This window comes from Dromaius novaehollandiae, chromosome 5 (genome assembly GCF_036370855.1).
Source record: "Dromaius novaehollandiae isolate bDroNov1 chromosome 5, bDroNov1.hap1, whole genome shotgun sequence".
Taxonomy (NCBI): domain Eukaryota; kingdom Metazoa; phylum Chordata; class Aves; order Casuariiformes; family Dromaiidae; genus Dromaius; species Dromaius novaehollandiae.
The window spans coordinates 71,599,218-71,617,753 of record NC_088102.1 but is presented as its reverse complement, the minus strand read 5'-3'; the positions used below and the strand labels follow the sequence as shown (position 1 = coordinate 71,617,753).

At 50.1% G+C, this 18,536-nt stretch overlaps 1 protein-coding gene across 2 annotated transcripts in view; it reads right to left on the bottom strand.

Moving 5' to 3' along the window:
• CCDC9B (coiled-coil domain containing 9B) overlaps positions 1-18,536 on the bottom strand; it is a 51,648-nt gene that overhangs the window by 12,581 nt on the left and 20,531 nt on the right. For both annotated transcript variants that reach the window (XM_026110698.2, XM_026110699.2), the window contains 6 exons: positions 13,388-13,462; positions 9,905-10,089; positions 8,463-8,524; positions 7,891-7,944; positions 7,078-7,183; positions 300-357 (listed from right to left, as the gene is read on the bottom strand). In XM_026110698.2, the coding sequence (XP_025966483.2) occupies positions 300-357; positions 7,078-7,183; positions 7,891-7,944; positions 8,463-8,524; positions 9,905-10,089; positions 13,388-13,462 (540 nt within the window). The remainder of the gene's footprint in view (positions 1-299; positions 358-7,077; positions 7,184-7,890; positions 7,945-8,462; positions 8,525-9,904; positions 10,090-13,387; positions 13,463-18,536) is intronic.

Sequence of the window (18,536 nt, the reverse complement as noted above, 5' to 3'; positions counted from 1 at the left end):
GGTTCCCAACACGTGAGGAGGAATCTTCAGAGGCCATTAAAGGAAGTTAAAGGATGTAAGTGCAGAAGAGCAGTGTTCAGGGACCAAGACAAGTGGGGGATTTTATGCTGAGAGAGGGTCAATGGAAGAAATGAGGCTGCTCTCCCATCATGCCAACAAGTGAGTGCTAAAGTGGGGTAAATCCCCATTTACCCCAACACAGGGGTCTCCCAGCTCTGCGCTTGCTGAGAGTCTCCAGGTTTTCTGATACTGGATATTTCTAGAAAGCTTGACAGCCAGCCTCAAACAGATGAACTCACCTGGCTGTCAGGGTCATCCTTCAGAAAAGGCATGTCGTCGCCTTCTTTTGCATCCCATCTGCCAAGACAAAACGTAGAATTTAGGCCCTCAAGTTCTCATATGGCAAAGCCACTCTCCCTGCCCAATGCCGTGGCAGGAATTTCTACCAGGGCCATCCGTTCCTTGTCAGAGCACCCTGGCCAGGGAACAAGGGATAAAAGTGGCAGACAGAATCGACCCAGTTCCTTCTCCTGGCACCTGCGAAGCACTCAGTGCAACCAGAGACACTCATCTGAGACCACTAAATTTTAAACATAAAATCCAATTGCCAGAACAGACATTTGTCGTTAAGAGTAATAAGAAGTACCAGTTGCTTATGCTGATGTGTGCTACAGTCTGGTCTTGCTTTCCCGACTGTGCCCAGGTGTCCCAGATCTCCACAATGGCAGACACGGAGGCAGAACGTGAAGGATAAAGTTGCTTGGAGGTAGCTTGGGAGGTCGGAGACACGGACGTGTGCAAGCAGACTGCAAGAATGGCCATAAGGGTCAGACCGCAGGTCCAGCTAGCCCAGGCTCTCTCTTCCCACCAGCGTCACCTACAGATGCTTAGGGTAGAGCTTGAAAACAGGGCAAGTGTGCGTCTCTGGGATTTCCTGAGCCTGAGATAGCATCTCTGTGTTGAGTCATGCTTAGTAGGCAGTCTCTTCCAAGGTTTTGTGCAAGTACATTTTGACCCCACATAAATTTGCAGCAGCCACAACGTCCTGTGCCAAAGAGGGCTGCAGCTTAACTAAACACTGCACATGGAAGTGCTTTCTTCTGCATGTTTTGAATTTGCCAGGGTAAATATAAATTTGAATTTGCCCCATGTAGTGCTACTGGGCAGGGAGGGTCTTAGTAACCTCTCCCTTCTCGTATGTGTGCCAGGTGTTATATCACCAAAATAAAAAATACAGAGATGATAAATAAGGTGTGTTAAAAGTGTAACTTGGCATTTATAGAGAGCAAGTGCATCCCCCGCTACATCGGCATCTTGCAGTGCAGTGGCTGCAGTCACAGAAGAGAGAGATGAAGAAACGTGCAGAATTATTGCCTTGCTTTGCTAGGGATGAATGTCAGGACCTCCCAGGTCTCATTCAGCTTGTTTTGTGAAGGCTTTTCTGACAGACAGTGAGACAGTGGGCACGGTCACATTTTTTTGTTACCGTATAGAATTGAGCGCATTATCTCTGGAATGATTTGGTAATATTTTTCCAAATTTTGATAGCAAAAGGAGGGTCATTTCTCCACAGAGACCACACACCCTCAAAACACAATGTGTGCAAAGGCGTGCAAGATTAAATTCTTCTCTAGAGTGACTCAGCTGGGCCCACTGGCCTCTTCACTTGGTGAATTTGGGCTGAGATATGAAAAATGAAAATACACATTGAGCTGACTGCAGTTAGGCATATCCAAAGGCAAATGTGCAGTTACAGTGACTGCATGTGCCCTTGTGAAAACTGTGTGAAAATTACCATCACAGGCTCTACCTTACAATCGCATTAAGCTACTTCACACTGCCTTTTTAGCTGACAAAGTCCTTAAGGCAGAAGCGAATTACATTTGCAAGCACCTCAAGGCTCTCTCAGAGCATAGAGCCAGGTATAGTGTCTGTAATAAGCCAGAAGGCCAAGCAGCTTGGAACAGTCCTGTAAGGCTTAGAGACAGACTGTGACCCAGCACCCAAACAACAGCCAGGGAGGTCTTGTCCTGAGTATGAGGCAGTCCCCCAATCAGTTGTGCTGACTCAAACCAAAAAAGGGCCCCTTTTCTTGGAAGTGACCCCCACCGTTGAGGTGATCAGCTGCTAGAAGTTAATATTTTTGTGTTTTCAGTAGTACCCAGCAAGAGCTTGGAAAATCACGCTGTATGGGTAGAGGCCATCACATGTGGTCAGCTGCGTTAAAGTCCGACACGGGCTGCCTGTGTCCTCAGTTCCCCTCTGCACTCCGCAGTGGTGCTGATGGGTCCGATGGCCACTTTCCCCAGGTAGGTGTCTAAGGAAGAGGAATGACCTGCTCCCTGCAGGTTTCTGCCTCTCCCTGATCTGTCTTCTCTACCACTGTATGGTTCCTTGAGGGGCAGCCCAGGCTAGACCACCCTCACGGGTCTAACGATAGCCAAAAACAGCTAGACAGCAATTCTGGAATATTCAGCATCTCTACCTGAGATGCCCCTTGTCTCCATCATTCCAGGTGCAGCTGAAAGTCACCTCTAGATGCTCCAAATGGGTCTTATCACTGCTGTTGGATTGCTTGGACTTAAATGGAGAGGAGACTGTTAGTGATAAAGCAAGTGGGAAAGGAGCATTCATCACCCCAAAGGCATCCTGATCTGAGGTTTGAAATGAGATGAAAGGCTACAGGAATGGCTCTTCCCAGAGAGAAGCAGTGAAGCAAAGGATGCTCTTCCAGCCTCTGAGACAAGATTACGTGGCCAGACAGTCACTGGACCCATTCTAGATCAACAGAGGACCCAGAAGGAGCAAAGAAAAGAAGACAAAGTCCGTGAGGTGAGATGAATGGGCAGAGGGCAATTTTGAAGGGATCCTGGCAGGATGCAGCAGTTAGATAGCACTGAAAGATGTATCCATGCTGTTGCAGACAAATATTTCGCTTCCTCATTTCCCTTAATTTTCCCAGTTCCATGGGTGGAGGCAGGGACTTTATGTCATGCTTCCATGGTCCAGCTACTCATGTCAGTACTGTTTAATGTATTTCTTTGTAGCTGAAAATGAATTATGATTTTCCATCTTACTGGCTGATAAATGTGAAGTACTGAAACACAAAGTGAGAAGGAAAAAAAAAATCAAGAGTCCTTCTAGCCCCATTTCTAAAGGAGGATGTGCAGGAAGGAGTATGAGGAATTGTTTCAGTGTGAGATAAATATGAGAAAAAGAACAAGAATAAAGAATGTCTCTGTGGGGACAACAGTATAAGATTTTATGATTTTACCAGCAAGTATTTAGGCATCTAAACAAGATTCAAGCACCCAAGCACTTTTGGGTCTTAAAGCCTTTACACAGATATGAATAATACCCTGATACAAACCCGATAGCCCTAATGGAGTTGGATGCACTAAAATGCCTGCAAGCCTCTGCACTGGAGGCAAAAGCATGCACTGAAAACCATAAGGAACAGGCTGCGGAAGCCCATGACAAGCCAGACTCCCTCTCTGAGCTATATCCTTTGAGCCTATTAACAGCAGTTGCCTAACCTCACCATGTAAGGTAGCTAGCTGACCTTCCCCTTTCCCCAGATAAAGAAAGAATCCCAGAAACAATTGTTGCTTTAAACTGGTCCACGTGGCTGGCATGGCTTGGCTCTGATGTGCTTCAAGCAGGGATGTCTCAAGCACAGGGGATCTAAGTCTGTTGGACCCCTCACATAGATCCCCTGTTAATGGGGGCGGGGGGGGGGGGGTCAGGAGAGGGGTCAGCCGGGAAATGATACTATTTAATTACAGGAGGTAAAAGTGCTGATGCCCAGGTACAACCCTACTCAGACTGAAATGATGTCCCTTGCTGCCAGTGGAGAGCAGTGACCAACCCGAACTCTGTAGCAGAAGAGGCAAACGGGGACCACAGTGGGAAGAGACTCCAAGGGCTGCTGCTGATGGGCAGCTCAATGAGATATCTGTCATACGGTGCTCCAAGCTGGCCGGTCGGAGGCTGAGAGGCATTCTGTGCAAAACATTAATCCCAGCCCAACTTTATTTCCTTGAATTTCTGCCATAAGATAGCTAGCCAAGGCATTCCTTCTGAGCATGGCTCTGAGCGTGCAGTGCAGAAGGAGAAAGAAATGTCTCAAGACCCTGTTAGGATTTCTGGAAACCAGTCAGCACCTGCCTGTCAAAAGCATGCTTTGGGGTGTAAGTCAGCCTTCGCTGAGGAGGAGGAGAGATGATGGAGAGAGGGGAGCAGACAGCGTCTCAGCTCTTCCCCAGGGGCCAACCTAGGCAAAGACGGAGCCTGAGGCAGGACCTGAGTGTGGGCGTTTGGCCCGCGGGTCATGGTAAGCAGAGAAGAGTACAACATGATCCGTCCGTCCGCTCTGCCTATAAAAGGGAAGCAAACAAACTCTTTTGTTCATTCCAAGAAGCCGCTCAAAATCAACACTGCTCTTTCGTTTACAGTGTACTCCCAATACACATTTAACTAACCGTACAGCATCTAAATTGTAGGGCTAAAATGTTCACGGAGCAGAAAAAAAGGCCTGCATTAGGATTAAACTTTATTAAAGATTAAACACTGTCAAGGCATGAAGCTTTTCTGAAATCTTTCCTTCTATTCTGCTGCTCGGGATCCAGGACAAGGCAGGTGAGAGGTGGGCCACATCCAGATGCCTTAGCTCACCACTCCCATGCCCTACACACCTGATGCTCCCAGAAGGACCCAGAGGCACATCCCAGCTCTTGCTGTGGGACAAGCTGGGCCTGGCCAATGGTTGAAGATGTGACCAGGCATGACCAGACTGGATATAACCAGAATAAACCAGACATTGTACCACTTGAAGCTTCTGGGGAAACGCCTTCTGTGCCTTCCTACCTACCCAGGCCCCAAAGAGCAGCCACTTCCAGCCTGCAGAAGCTGTGTGTTCATGACAAACACAACTGTTTCAAAAGCCAAAGTGTGACCACCGCTAAACCTGCACAGGCAAGTGTCCCAAACCCTTGACCCCCGCAGCCTTTGGTGGCGTTTCTGGTGTAAGTACTGTGCATTCACTCTAGTTCCTAGCACCATCCTTCTTGCATGGTCCTAGCAAACAGCATGGGACCCTGGTTGAACGAGCCATGAGCCGAGCTGTGGATTTCACATGCCCCCTTCCCATCCACACATTTTCTCTCCCTCCAAAAAGCTTTCAAGTAAAGCAGTCAGAAAAACAAAAGACTGAAGCAGGAAGGAAAGAAAAAGGAATAAAATGATCGCTGCAGTGGGTATAACTCACATTCCCAGCAAACACAGGCAGGGAAATCACAATTTACTTGTTCTGTGCAGTTTCTCCCTGCCCTTGGGAGCACTGAGCACATCTCCCGCTGTGAGACACAGTCTGCTCAGCAGCAGTAAGCTGTCCTGTGACCCCCCTTCTCAGCATGGAGGGGATGGCACTAGATGTGCGTTTATTTTAAAGGAACAGATGGATCAAAGTCTAAAAAAAAAAAAAAAAGTGCCTCAGGAAACAGTGTTCTGTGTGCAATCGCTGCATTTTCATCGTCTTGAACAGCAATGTTCAAGCTGCAGGCTGATGCCTTCTAAGGGACTTGCGAAAGGTAACAACGCAAAGCAAAACTATTGGCATTTCCATCCCGCACATCCTCTGGAGACTGCTGTAATTCCCTAGTGCTGCAGTTGGCAGCTGGGGAAGAGCGAGCTAGAGCAGAGCTCATCACCTTTTCCTTTCGAAGCACTTGTTATTGGGGATTGAACTGAAGACTGGAAAGGAGTTGAATGTAACCTATAAATAAAGCTAACTTGATTATTTGCATGCTGTTGATACTCTTCTTCAACAATTTATCAGAATGAAATTAAAATTAAAAAACTATGATTAACTGATGGGGCTTAGGAACACAGTAGATGACCCACACTGATGTTATAAGTAGATTCCCAACCCACAGCGTAACTAGCTGAGAATTATAGCTGCTCAGGTATATTTATTTCCTCAAAGAACAACCACTAATAAGAAAAGCAACATTAAAAACAACAGCCATGCTTTATACAGTGCAAGGCTGTGTGCATCAGACCTACTACCATCCTGACATCACAGCCTCCTGCATGCACAGGTCCCACAGACCCTGCCTAACACACACTTTTAATTCAGCCACGAAACAGCAAACAGCACCAGCTGACCTCCAACCATCTCATTCATTCTGGGTGATGCTGTGAGTATCCCTGTGAAGCGTGCATCTGTTTATGCATCTATTTAACTGCATGGTCATAGCTCATCGGGATGGTTGAAGAATGCTAACATTAAGAGCTACTGGAACAATTTTGTGTTCTTGCTAAATTAAGAGGCTTGGGGTATCTAATCAACGCTGCATCCTTTTGTTGCCTGCTAAAGGGCATGGCAGTGCTGTGAAGATGATCGCTGTTATTAAACCGTCAGATAGTGCGGCTCCAGGAACCTGGAGACTGCGCTGAAATTTAATTATGGAGAGCGGCAAGGGAAGGGGACCCCTGGGAGGATGTGGGCGAACCTGTAAAACGCACTTACTTCTGCTGACATTCTGAAATTGCTTCTGTGGAAATGACTGTATTGTTGTGTGCTACCCACGGCTGGCAGGAGTAGGCCATGTTCCTCCCTGCCAGGTTAGGGGGCTTTAAGAAGGGTTGTTTTTTGAGTGTTAGTGAGTCCCTGGGGACATAAAGGAAAGATATCTCTACCACACTAGCAGTCCTAATTACTCTTGGTTCAGCTGCAAACTCTCTTTGGAGCCAGCTCCCCCGTATCAGCAGTGCTTGGGGGTCGGACAAGACGTGCTCAAAACGCCTCCCGGGCCACGCGGCAGGGTAAACCAGATCGGGTCCCCGAGTAACCCCGACCCCCCCGCCCCGGGCTGTTCTGCAGTGGGTCGGTGCAGCAGCGATGCACCTTGCAGATGCCACAGACTCCGCCAAGTGAAGTCCTACCAGCCATGCTCCCAGCCCGCGCAGGCTTATCTGAGAGGGGTCTGCATCTCTCTCTGTCCCTCTTCACCATCAGGCAAGGAACGAGCCCCAGAAATGCCCGGCGCAGCTGCTGGTAAGTGCCAGCCTCCTTACCTTCTGGCTCTGCCGGTCAGTCTGTCCTTTCCTCTGGCTCGGCTGCTCACAGCAGGTACTGCTCTGGGACCAGGATCGCTCACATTCACGCTGTGCTGTCCTCCACCTAGAAGTCAGGTTGGAAAGGCCATGCAGGAGCAGGCAGAGCTGGCTGACGGCCCACTGAAGGGGCCAGCATCCTTTTATCACTGGAAAGTATCCTTGGAGGAGGAACTCTCTGAAGCTGTAGGAATACTATATGTATATTTTCTACAGCGGTAAATACAAAGGGAAAATTTAAGGGTGTTTCTTCTGCATTTTTAATTCTGAATTTGGACTATAATAGTAAATCCCATTCCTTGGATGTGGCCTCCTCTGTGATGTTCACAGGACATCCCTTACTACAGAGCTTGCACTCCGCTCTGCTTCCAACTCTTTCCCCACTTGCTCCCTCCAGTTTTTTTCCCAATCTCTCCAGTTCCTGTGCATGTCTCTCAGGAAACTGCCATTTCTGTTTCAGCTCAACAATACTCGGTTACCACGCTGCCCACAAAAGATCCTTCTGGGAGTGCCAAGCCCGTTACCAAAAGAAGGAAGGAATATGCATATGAGAGCGAACTGTTGGGCCAATGTGGCTGGAAGCGCAAATGAATTCGGGTTTAGGTTGATTTGACCAGCTTGAGGGTTTGTGAGATCTCCTCATATAGTATGTCCTTAAAAGGCACTCCGAATTTGAGTAGCTGCGAGAGTGCCTGGAGAGAGAGGTCTCCATGAGAGCGTACGGGAGGCTCTGACACTTAGCAGGGTGACGCAGCAGTCCTGCGGTTTACTCACCTCTTCCTTCGGGAGGAAAGGACCTGTGCTGGAATTTCCTCGAGTTTCTTCCCCCTAAAAGGACAAAGCAAAGCACGCACAGCAGTGAGAGGGGTTCAGCAATGGATATGCAGCAAAGAGCTTGGCGTTCAAATAGGGTGACACAAGGGAAAGCTTTGTTCTGCCAGTCCATCTCCTGAGAAACAGGAGTCGTAATGGACTTCTGTGAGTAAAGAAGCCAGCACATGCCACAGGGATCAGAGATGATGTGCTCTGGAATAGGATTGCCTCTCAAACCAGTGTTTGGGAAAGGAGGCAGGGCTGAGCCTCCACGTTACGTCGTACAAGGTTACAGAGACTGTGCCACTGCTCTCCCTGGGAAGGTAAAAAGCACTAGCACCCATATGCTCAAATCCCATCCCCTGAGCACTCTGCAAAGCAGAGAGGGCTGAGATCCCAGCACTGTGCTCAGAGGGATTTGCCCAGGAAAGCAGAGTTTCGCAGCTGACAGCCACGACAGCTGCTGTGGCACTCGGATTCACCCCATCAGCATTCACTAGCGTCAGGACAGAATCTAGGTGTCCCTTGCCAACCTTTCTTATTGCTGGGATTATCCAAGGCTGGCTCCCCATCCTTAACAAAGTCCTCTTCAAACCTGCAGGTTAAAAACAGGCATTGTCAGACCTGACCGTTCTCCTCCAGCGTGCAAAAGCGTGGGCAGGAGACCTCGAGACGCTGCAGGCTCCAGCCATCGGCTCTTCTGCACCTGCTCACTGGCAAACGTGTGCGGGTTTATCAGCAGGAGCTGAAACCACACGCACTAACCAGGAGAAATGAGTCTGTGAGGCAATTCTACCCCAAAGGAGAACCTCTAAAACCTTTGCATCAGTACCCACCTTTTTTTTTAAATTTTATTCTATGAACATCTGTGAAGCCTATAGGTGCCTGTAGTGTAACTGCATAAAGCCCAAATGAAGCCTCACAAGCTTCTAAACACAACCTGAAGTAGCTTCAGGACTTGTCATCTCAGATCAGACCAGTGGACCAGACTGATTGGGTTGGTATCTAATCCTGCTCGCTTATATTATTGCTCTTCTCTTAAAGATGGATATATGGGGGAACAGTGAGGTTCAGAGTTGTCTTGCCAGCGACACTCTGCACCCACTGGAGTCAATTTACCTCCCATTATCAGGGTTTCAGTGACTAGAAATCTCTGTATTTAGTCTCATTCCTCAGCCAAAAGATTGTCCCATCCATCTGCCCTGCACAAACTCTTTTAGCCAGAGGGTCTTATCAGCAAACCTAGGTAATGTCCACTAACTCCATGCCCTATCAAAACCCTATCCTGCCACAGGCACTAAGCCATCCTCCAAAGCTCTCTGGCCAGTGTGACCCAGATGGACAAGTATGGCTACAAGGACAGAGTTTAAAGCATGGAGGTGCCAGATCCCATTGAGAGCTCCCCCACATTACTGTCCCCAGCATTTCCCATGTATCGTAAAGGTGGACCTTTGAAGTGATCCCCCCTAGCACTGCAGTGCCCAAAAGGGCTGAGTTTGTGAGGTCAGTTGACCCTGCCTGGGACTTAAAAGGAGAAACCTCTGTGAGAAAGGCTGTGGAGCAGCTACATGAGTTTGTCCAGCCCTCCCTCTAGAAGAGTGGCTGCACTCTCCTGCCGTGGAACTTGTCCATGTGGAGAGAGGACCCTCCAAGTACAGACTGAACGCTGGTTCGCACTCCCCTCCCTTGCTCCCTCTGAGTCCCCATAGGCCCAAAGGCAGGCACTCCTTGCCAGCACAAATATCTCCTATCAGGATAGACCTCATGTTAGAAAGAGCAGACGAGGATAGCTCTGATATCTGGTCCCACTGAGAAATATGGTCAGGAGGAGAGAGAAACGGTGATACAGATTTGGTCAGGGAGATGCAGATGACAGCATGCGATTCGATCAGCAATGCACATCTGCACAGGAGTCCATCACTGGCTTCAGATGGCCTATTGCGGACAAACCATCCCAGGGTGGTGGAGGACCTACATGTGCTCCGACTTCTCCACATCCCAAGCCCGTCGCCACTCGCCCTTCGCGTTCTTGTGACGTGCCAGTCGCTCCAGATCGATCTGATCTCGCTCCCTCTTCCAGCGTATATACTCTGAGCGCTCCCGTCCCGTCATGGGGAAACTCAGGTCTCCAGGGCTTTTCTGGGCTGACTTCCCACCCTCCTAATAGGGACAAAAGAGCTGTTTGTTAATGCAGTCGCGCTGGTCTGAAAAGGTCTGCATTCAGTGTACTTCGTACTGCCACCACCAGAAATACTCAGTAACATTTGAAGTCACCTTGGAGGAAGGTTGGGTTCTCTCTCTGTGAAACGACGCGCACACAGAAGGGCTCTACTTAACCCATAGCCTAAACATGCTGTCCCAAGGCTGATAACATTTTCTTGATTTTACAGAGAGAGAAACTGAGGAAGGAAGAAGCTATATGGCTTGCTTGGAGCTGCATCGTAAGTCCATGGCCCAATCAGAAATAGCAACTATTCCCTTGCAGGAATATTAAAAAATGATAACAATAACTAGTGGCAATGTATTTTTGAACAGTTGTTCCAATTCTTCCAGACTAATGTAGATAGCATTACACTTCTAATGCTTAATATTCCTCCCACCTAAAATCCTGGGTTTTGCCATCTGGATATATTGCTCTTGCCTTATTGACATGAGGCTTTACCACTATTTCTGTGAGCTGAACTGCAATGTTTATTCATTTCCTGCGACAACAAATAACCTCCTGATCTGGGGAGCAGCTGCCGTGGGATGTAACTTTTCATTCTAGATATTCAGTACCTGATTACATGCGCTTAAGAAACATACCCCTGTAATTCTGTGTGCAAACGGCCAAAGCCACGTGCTTCCCTGCTTGATTCACCCCCTTGTACTTGCAGTTGTAACTGCAGGCATAAATTAGGCAGCAGGCTTTCACTTCTTGTGTTCCTACTTGCCTGAAGGTTTTAAAACCAAACCTTCTCAGTTTTTCCTAGAAAAGGCACTCTGCCAAGGCCTACTTAGGGCATATAGTTAGTTCCCAGACTGCTTGCAACATTTGCCAACAGAGAGTTTGTGAGAGGTTGAACTCTTACAGAAGATGCGCTGGACTGATGAATACCCACTCGAAGACTTTGGGACACCTAAATCAAGGCTATGTCTACGAGCTTCATCCCACTGACAGAGCTGAGGAGGAAGACAGGTTTTGTGACCACCAGGCATTCACGGGAGCCTGCGGTTGGAGGGCTGGGGCCAGCCCCATGCCGGGGGCATGCAGTACCACGAGCACCAAGGGCACGTGTTGCAGCGGCAACCTCGCAGTGACGGGGCTCTTCATCTTCACTGCTTTCAGCTTCTTGGTTTACCACTCCAACTCCTGATAGACTGGTTAAAAGTTGCTGCTGTTTGAGAACCTCGAAGCTGAATGAAGAGACAGCTCAGAGCTGACGGAGCGTGTGAAGAGGGAGATGAGGGTAACGGCCATCAGGCTAATGGACGCTGGTAGAACCAGGAGCCAGCTGGCCAAGGTGTGTTGTCAAGTACCACGGCATAGTGAATAGCTTAGCAGAGAGTGGAGTCCTGGGGCGTTAATTACCAGCGGATAATTTACCACTTCATAAACGTGCCCTTCCATGCCAGCCACCCCCACCCCTTCCCCAAATGGGAATTAATTTCAGTGTTGCACTGTCAATCAAAGCAAAGCAGCGGGGAAGGAGAGACCGAAAGCCCTGTTGCCAAGGAGACCCACCTGCGTGGGCCAGAGGCAGGGCAGCAGTAATTGCTCCCCCATTCGTTAGCCAGCAGGAGTTGGGGGACCAGAGACTGCATCCCCAAGGAGGAGGAGATGGGGGTCTGCAAACAGGCAAGGGAGACAAAGTAGGTGCTCCCGCCAGGGCAAAGCGAAGGCAAGCGCTGGTCCTGCTAGGCCAGCTGTCCGTGGGTGGAGGCGCAGGCTCAGAGATGCTCCCCATGACTGCCAGCCCCACAGCACAGCAAGGCTGGGGTGCCAGCCCGGTGCTCGGGTAGCAGGAGCAGCAGGTGCCATGTGCAGCAGGCTTACGTCCTCGGTCCACCTAGCGCGCCGCTGGAGCCAGCCGTCCACCCTGAATACACCCCACACCTCGGGCAGCGACTGCTGGTTGTGCCGCGATGGATCCTGATGTGCGCTGAGAGGAAAGCAGGCAAGACCTGGGCAACCCATGGCTAGCTAAACCCTTGGCTGGGTTCAACCTCCAGAGTCGGAGGGGAAAGGATGAGCCCCGGGCCATCACTGCGACCCTTAGCAAAGGGGAAGCCAAGCGCAGGAGAAAGACCAGGGCTAGGCTGCATGCAGGTGGCACAGGTCTCTCCAGGAGCTTGCACTCTCTTGTGGGGAGATGGGAACGTAGCTGCGATGCCTGATGAGTGGAGGGAAGCTGTTGCCTGGTGGGGGGCTCATCTCCATTGGGGTGCAGCTGCGGTGAGCCAGACCACAGGGCCATTAGTATTGCCCTGCTCTGCTTGGGGGGTGGGGGCTGTGCTCAGCTGGCATTCGCATTTAAGAGCCCATCTGCATCCTCCTAATGAATCGCACCGGGGTGGGGCTATTCAATTTGTGCTCCATTAATTAAGAGTGCCTGCTGGCTCAGGGGAGCCAGCATGTTCTCTAGAGTTTGCATTAAATAGTCAGTGGGAAGGCCTGTGCTTTAATTGACCTCTATCCTAACCAGCTTCCACTGAAGTGAGGAGCTATAGCTAATATGGCCTGAGCCTTTCAACCCGCAAGCAAATGTTTTTGGGTGAGGAAACAGCTAGGGCTGTGCTATTTGCCATGTGGCTGAATGTGTTTCTTGACATCCCCACTGCTGGGCTAGGGACTTAAGGAGCCACAGCAAGGCATGAAGGGCAGGTACAGGCTGCCAAGGCTGGCTTTCCAGCCCTACTTTGCCTCGAGTATGTTAGTTGCTCAGCAAAGCCTTGGATGAGAAGATGGGTGAATGCTGGTGATCATGACAGAGCGTGTTGCTACTTGCTTTAGCAACGATGCAACTCCTACTGATGGGCAGGCACATCCTGCAGGTTTCCTCTTCCAAGACCCCACCAGACCAGGTGAAGGTAATGTAACATGGAGAAAATTCCTGCCCTGATGGAGGGGAAAAAAGATGCTAAACCAATCAAGTCTTTCTTGTCTCTGAGCTCTAGGTTATAAACAAAGTTGCTCCCACTTTGCACAGGCTGGGATGGTTGCACAGCTTGGGGGAAGTGGGAGCAAAGAGGGGAGAGCATAAGCGAGGCAACCAGGGAGAAGACCTCTGCACCAGCCAGTACTGCAGGAATTAGCCAAACTTCAATTAGACATGATCCCTACAACAGCTAGGCACCCAAACCCCCATGAATATTGAGGTAGTTTTGACTGTCACCCCTCTGACACCCACGCTCCCCACAGTGTGAGGTGGCCCCATCCCCTGTGCTGGTCCCCCAAAGCGACGTCGGCCCCACTCACCTTCCGACCGTGATCGCCTTCCGGACCCCTGTCGCTCTCTGATCTCCTCTTCTCTGCCGTTCTCCTCTCCTCCGCCTGCAAGGGCATAGCCACAGGAATTATTTCAAGGATTAAGTGAGGACTCCTGGCTGGGGAGTTGGTACCCACCCTATGGCCCATCAGGAGGTGCAAGAGCTGCCCAGAAAAGATCAGCAAGAGAGGAGAGATTGGTTCCCAGTGTCCTGCATCAAACCGATATGGAAAAAAAGAGGCCAGAAAGCAAGGGATGTAAGGAGAAAAGCCAGAAAAAGGGGTGAGTTCCCACACGTGCCTCCACCTCCACAAGCCAGAGGCAGAGAGCTGATGTATAATGGTCTCCTTGGTTTCAAAGGCAGATGGAGTTTTAGACACCTTTGTAGATTTGGGCCAAAGGCCCAGCTTACAATTCAGCTATACAGCAGATGGGAGCTGCCTAAGAGGTAGCTAACCCACCCCCAGCAAAGGCAGGAGGGATTTTTGTCCCTATAAAACACCATGCCGTTCCACCAGGCTCCATCCCCACTTCCACTGGCCTTAGTTGTGCTGCAACCACATCAGCAGCATCTGCTCTAGCGTTGATATCCCCTTGCCTGGCAGAAGGTGCAAATTAGCCTTTCTCTGTCTTACTGAGCTACAGCTACTAAATGGGAGGCCTACGACAGCCCAAGCAGTTCTCTGCCCCTGTGTGGGACTGGTAATGCTGCCACAGATGCAGCCCTGGCCGAGGCTGGGCTGGGGTCGTGGTAGGTCTTAGCAAAACACATTCTGCAGCCAATCAAGGTTTTTTAAGACAGGCTTTTTGCCTCAATTAAATAATACCGTGCGGGTGCCACAGGGAGGGTTGCTCCCCATCGCCACGCCAGAATAAGACTGCTGCTGAGCTCCTCTGTCGGCCCCCTGCTTGGGGCAGAGGGGCTGGTGCCTGGCGTCCGCCTCGGCCAGCAGCTCCGGCTCCCATCCGGATGCTGCCGTAGCACGTGACGCCGCGGCACGGCAGCTCCCTGTTTTGTAACTGTACGTGGGAGCCCCAGGGCCGCCTCGTGCAAATGACGGGGTGGGGGGGAGCGTGCACAGGGCTGAGCTTGTCGAGCCCCTGTTTTGCACAGCCAGGCAAAACAGAGGCACAAAGAGGAAACGCACAGCACAAAACCGCCAGCTCAGCCGTTCGAGAAAGCGTGAGTGCTGAGAGGTCTGACCTGAGCTGGAAAGAGGACTTTTATTCCAGCTATTCGCCAGCCCTTGATTTAGGATGCTGGAGACTCGGGATGCCAGCCTAGAAGCAGGCCCTGTGTCCAGGGCACCTGGGCCACCCTGCAGCCTGTTCTCGCGTTCCCCGTGGAGGCATGCAGGGGCGAGCTATGGTCTGGACGAACTCTTCTTTTAGCAGCGGGCAGGCATTTTTGGGGCCGTGCACATGCACTAAATCTGAGGACCACGGAAATCATGAGCACGTGGCTTGGGGATGCCGTGCTCAGCATGTGACAACCTTGCCGGTCTTGCTGGTGGAGGAGCAGTACAGGTGGACACTCGTGTAAGCAGATGCTGGGACATAACCTGGGGAAGATATTAGCTACATTGTCCCAGGATTTCTCAGCACAGATTTGGGAAAAAATTCAAAGAAGAGTCTGCACCCAGAGAAGCCATCCCAGGTTTTGCAATGGGCTGGGGCACAGTGAAAGACAGTAGTGGTATTCATTTAACCAGAAAATACTCCAGGCTCAAAGTTAACTCCTTTGTAAAGCTCAATTTGAAGAGTCTAGAAGCTGGGGATCCAGCTGGGCTCTGCAGCCCCAAACGGAGACCTTGTGTTTACAGCGAGATTGAAACAGTGGAAACTTGGCTTATTTGGGGAGCAAGGTGCAGATGGATGTTCAGGTTTTGGAGCAGCTCTAAGAGCAACCGACTGTTTTAGGAAGAGCACGAAGGAGCCAGCTGCCGCAGAAGAGCCGGAGCTGCTCCGTCCCCGTGGGAAAGCTTTGTGTGGGAGGAGAGGAGGAGCGCTGGTGGTCTAGGAAATGCCAGAGACAGCTCCAAACTGCTGGGGAAACCAAGGCAGGGAGCTGCAAGCCTGCGCTTCGATGAGCACCGCGTGTCCCCAGGACACCATGCAGCTCCCATCCTTTTATTCCCCCACAGGCAAAGCCAGGCTGCCTGTCTCCTTGGCCTGTTTCTATTCTGGGGGGACATGTTGCAAATAGAGAGGACCGAAAAAAAAAAAAAGAAATCTGGTTCCCTTTACCAGGAAAGCAAGTTTGAGCTATGCCGTTAAGAAAACATGGTTAGCTTTGTTTTTGTGCTGGCTCAAGAGCAGATTTTCGCATTTGCTCCACGCTGCCCTGCATTTGCTATTAGTGTGTTATGACACACCCAGACCACAGGGAGGCAAAACATGTTTTTCTCCTCCTTCCTCCTCTCCACCCCCAAAATAATGAAATATGACAATGGCATTATCATCTCACACTTTAACTGTTCCTGCCCACCAGGGGAAGGGATTGGAGGAGGGAGCAAAAGCCCAGAGACTGGGACAAGTACATTGGTTTATCCTGAGGTTTATGCAAGGTTTTCTCAATTTCTCAGCCACAGAACATGCTTGGGCCGGAGCCTGCCGTTAACTAGGATGTGGCCCCAGGATCTCAGCTGCTCTCTGACGCTGGGTTGGTCTGAGCTCCCGATGCACATGCACATTAACATGCAAGGGTGACGGTGCTGATGCCGTGTCCAGCCACGTTAAGCGCTGGTTTGGACCAACAACACGCCTCTAAGCCAAAAGTTTTGACAGGCTTTGAGGTCTCTGGGCTATTGTGTTCTTATCTGAAAAATAAGGGCCAACAGATGTGTTTAATTAACCTTCTGGTACCCACCTCTCTGAGCACGTGTGGACACCAGCATCAGCCTTCCTGCTGCAGCAGGAGCTTTTCCAAAGAGCTTGGAGCTGCTTTTCCAGCGCTCAGCTCTCCCACTGGGCAGGATTTTTTTTTCAAACTCGCTCAGTATAGGAGACGATATTTTTTTCCTGAGTCTTTTGAAAAATCTGCCTACTAATTGGGATGCCTGAAGTGAGTTGAAGGCTTTTCAGACACCCTCTCTGCCTATCTCCCCTCCCATCGGCAGTGTAAAAGCAAAGCATTTCTCCTGCCGCAAGGAGTTTGGTTTCTCTTCCCTGTGAGCGTGGGGGACCGCGTCATCTACGTATGGCTGGGAGAGCAGCTTTTCTGCCTCTCGACTGCAAACAGTTGTTTTTGATATGTCATCCTGGGAAACTCTGTTAATAAAACGACAACTTAAAAGCCCCGAAGCAATATCAACTGCCCATTTAAAAGATGATTAGCAACTGGCTAATTAACCATTGTGCTCCGCTGGCCCTGGGCTGCCAGCTCGCAGCGCTTATGTATTAATGATCCTGAAATGCTGCCAGAGCATGCAGTGGATTTTTAGGAGAACGGGTGCTCGGCATTGGCCGTTATCCCTGGCTCTGCTTGCAGTGAAAGCCCTGATGCAGGCAGATTTAGCGTGAGCCAGGCAAAGATGGGATGAAAGGAGCCAGATGTGACATCTCCAGGCCAGCTACGCACTGAGGGGGGGTCAGGTAGTTGCACCGGCAGAGCGATGTGCTCAGGCTAATTTCTTCTGCGCAGAGAGGGTATAAATGGCCCCTCCAGACCCTTGCGCTAATGTGGTTATCTCCCGCTCAACATCCCCACATAGTGCTGTTCCTTGCCGTATGGCTCTGCCTCCTGGGACCCAAATTCCCAACATCCCTAAAACACGAAGGGACAGCTTGGTCTTTGGTTTTTGCTATAAAGCAACGAAGATTTATGGCAGAGGTTTGCCTCGTCTAACTCTAGATAGTCCGCATGATTCCTGCTGTCTCCTGAAGTGGGGGAACCCAGCAGGCTGGGGAAAGATCCAGGGAGCCGCATGGGACAGCAAAACATTTGCAGAGAACATAAAACTCCTCCTAATGTACAGCCGGTGCTGTCAGCCTTGAGATCGGAGAGCAGCATCCCACAGCGGCCGGGGGCCAGAAAAGAGCAATGTGTCTCGCCATCTCCCAGCTGGGTACCAGAGCCCTGGAGCCAGCTACAGCCCTTTCTGGGCATTGAAACAAAGGCTGAGCAGTGCCTCCCTCCGTCATGAGAAATCGTCTTTCAACACATGGAAATAGCAGAGTCCGAGATGCCTGGGTAATATAAGGTTTTGCAAAAGAAAAAAGTGAGAATAGCTTTTTGTCTTGCACTTCCTCTTTGGCAGCCTCCCCCACCGCTGCAGGCTGCCAGCTGTGATGTGGTCTGGGGCTGACAGCGTGGTGGTAGCCAGAAGCGCCACGGGTAGCAAGAATGGGAGTCTTTTTTCCTTCTTCTTCTTTTTATTGAATTTTTTCTTGAATAAAAATAGAGAAAAATGTGGATAATGGAGATGCTCTTCATATGCTTTCATAGAGTGAATTTGGCAAGTGCGGAGAGGAGGAAGTAGATTTGACAGCAGCTGGGGTGATGGATGTGATCCTCTCCTAGGCACCACAGGCATCCGTGGGAGGAACAGCACAAATAATCCAGAACGAGCAGGGAACCAGCTGGGTCAGCAGGTGGGGAAAAACCCAAAGGATGGACTGCATCCAGGTGATGGAGGAGGTTGAAAGCTAATCCTCGTTGGACTGAATCGGGGTCTCAGCTCAGGTCCTAACAAACAGCTACTCAGATGACAACGCTGGTGCCCCACCAAGCTTTCACAATAGCTGATCTCTTTGGGAGTAAAAATGAAGTTTCTCTTCTGGATTAAGAACTAATTACAGGATAGAAAACAAAAGGTGGAAAGAAAAGGCCGGCTTCCACGGTAGAAGGTTACCAGAGGAGTGCCACTGGAGCACGTGCTGCTCAGCATGTTCCTAAATGGGCTTGCAGAGGAGTGGACGAGAGAGATGACAGTTTGCTGATGATACTAAATCACCCAGGGCAAACAACATAATTTGCCAGGAAAGAGCTGCAAAAGATCTCTTGACATTGAATGTCTGTGTCATAAAATTATAGATGAAATTCAATATCAATAATACAAAATAGTTTGTATGGGGGAAAATGACCCTTCTTATTAAGTACATGTGGTGATGAGATCTGAACAACGATTACCACTCAGG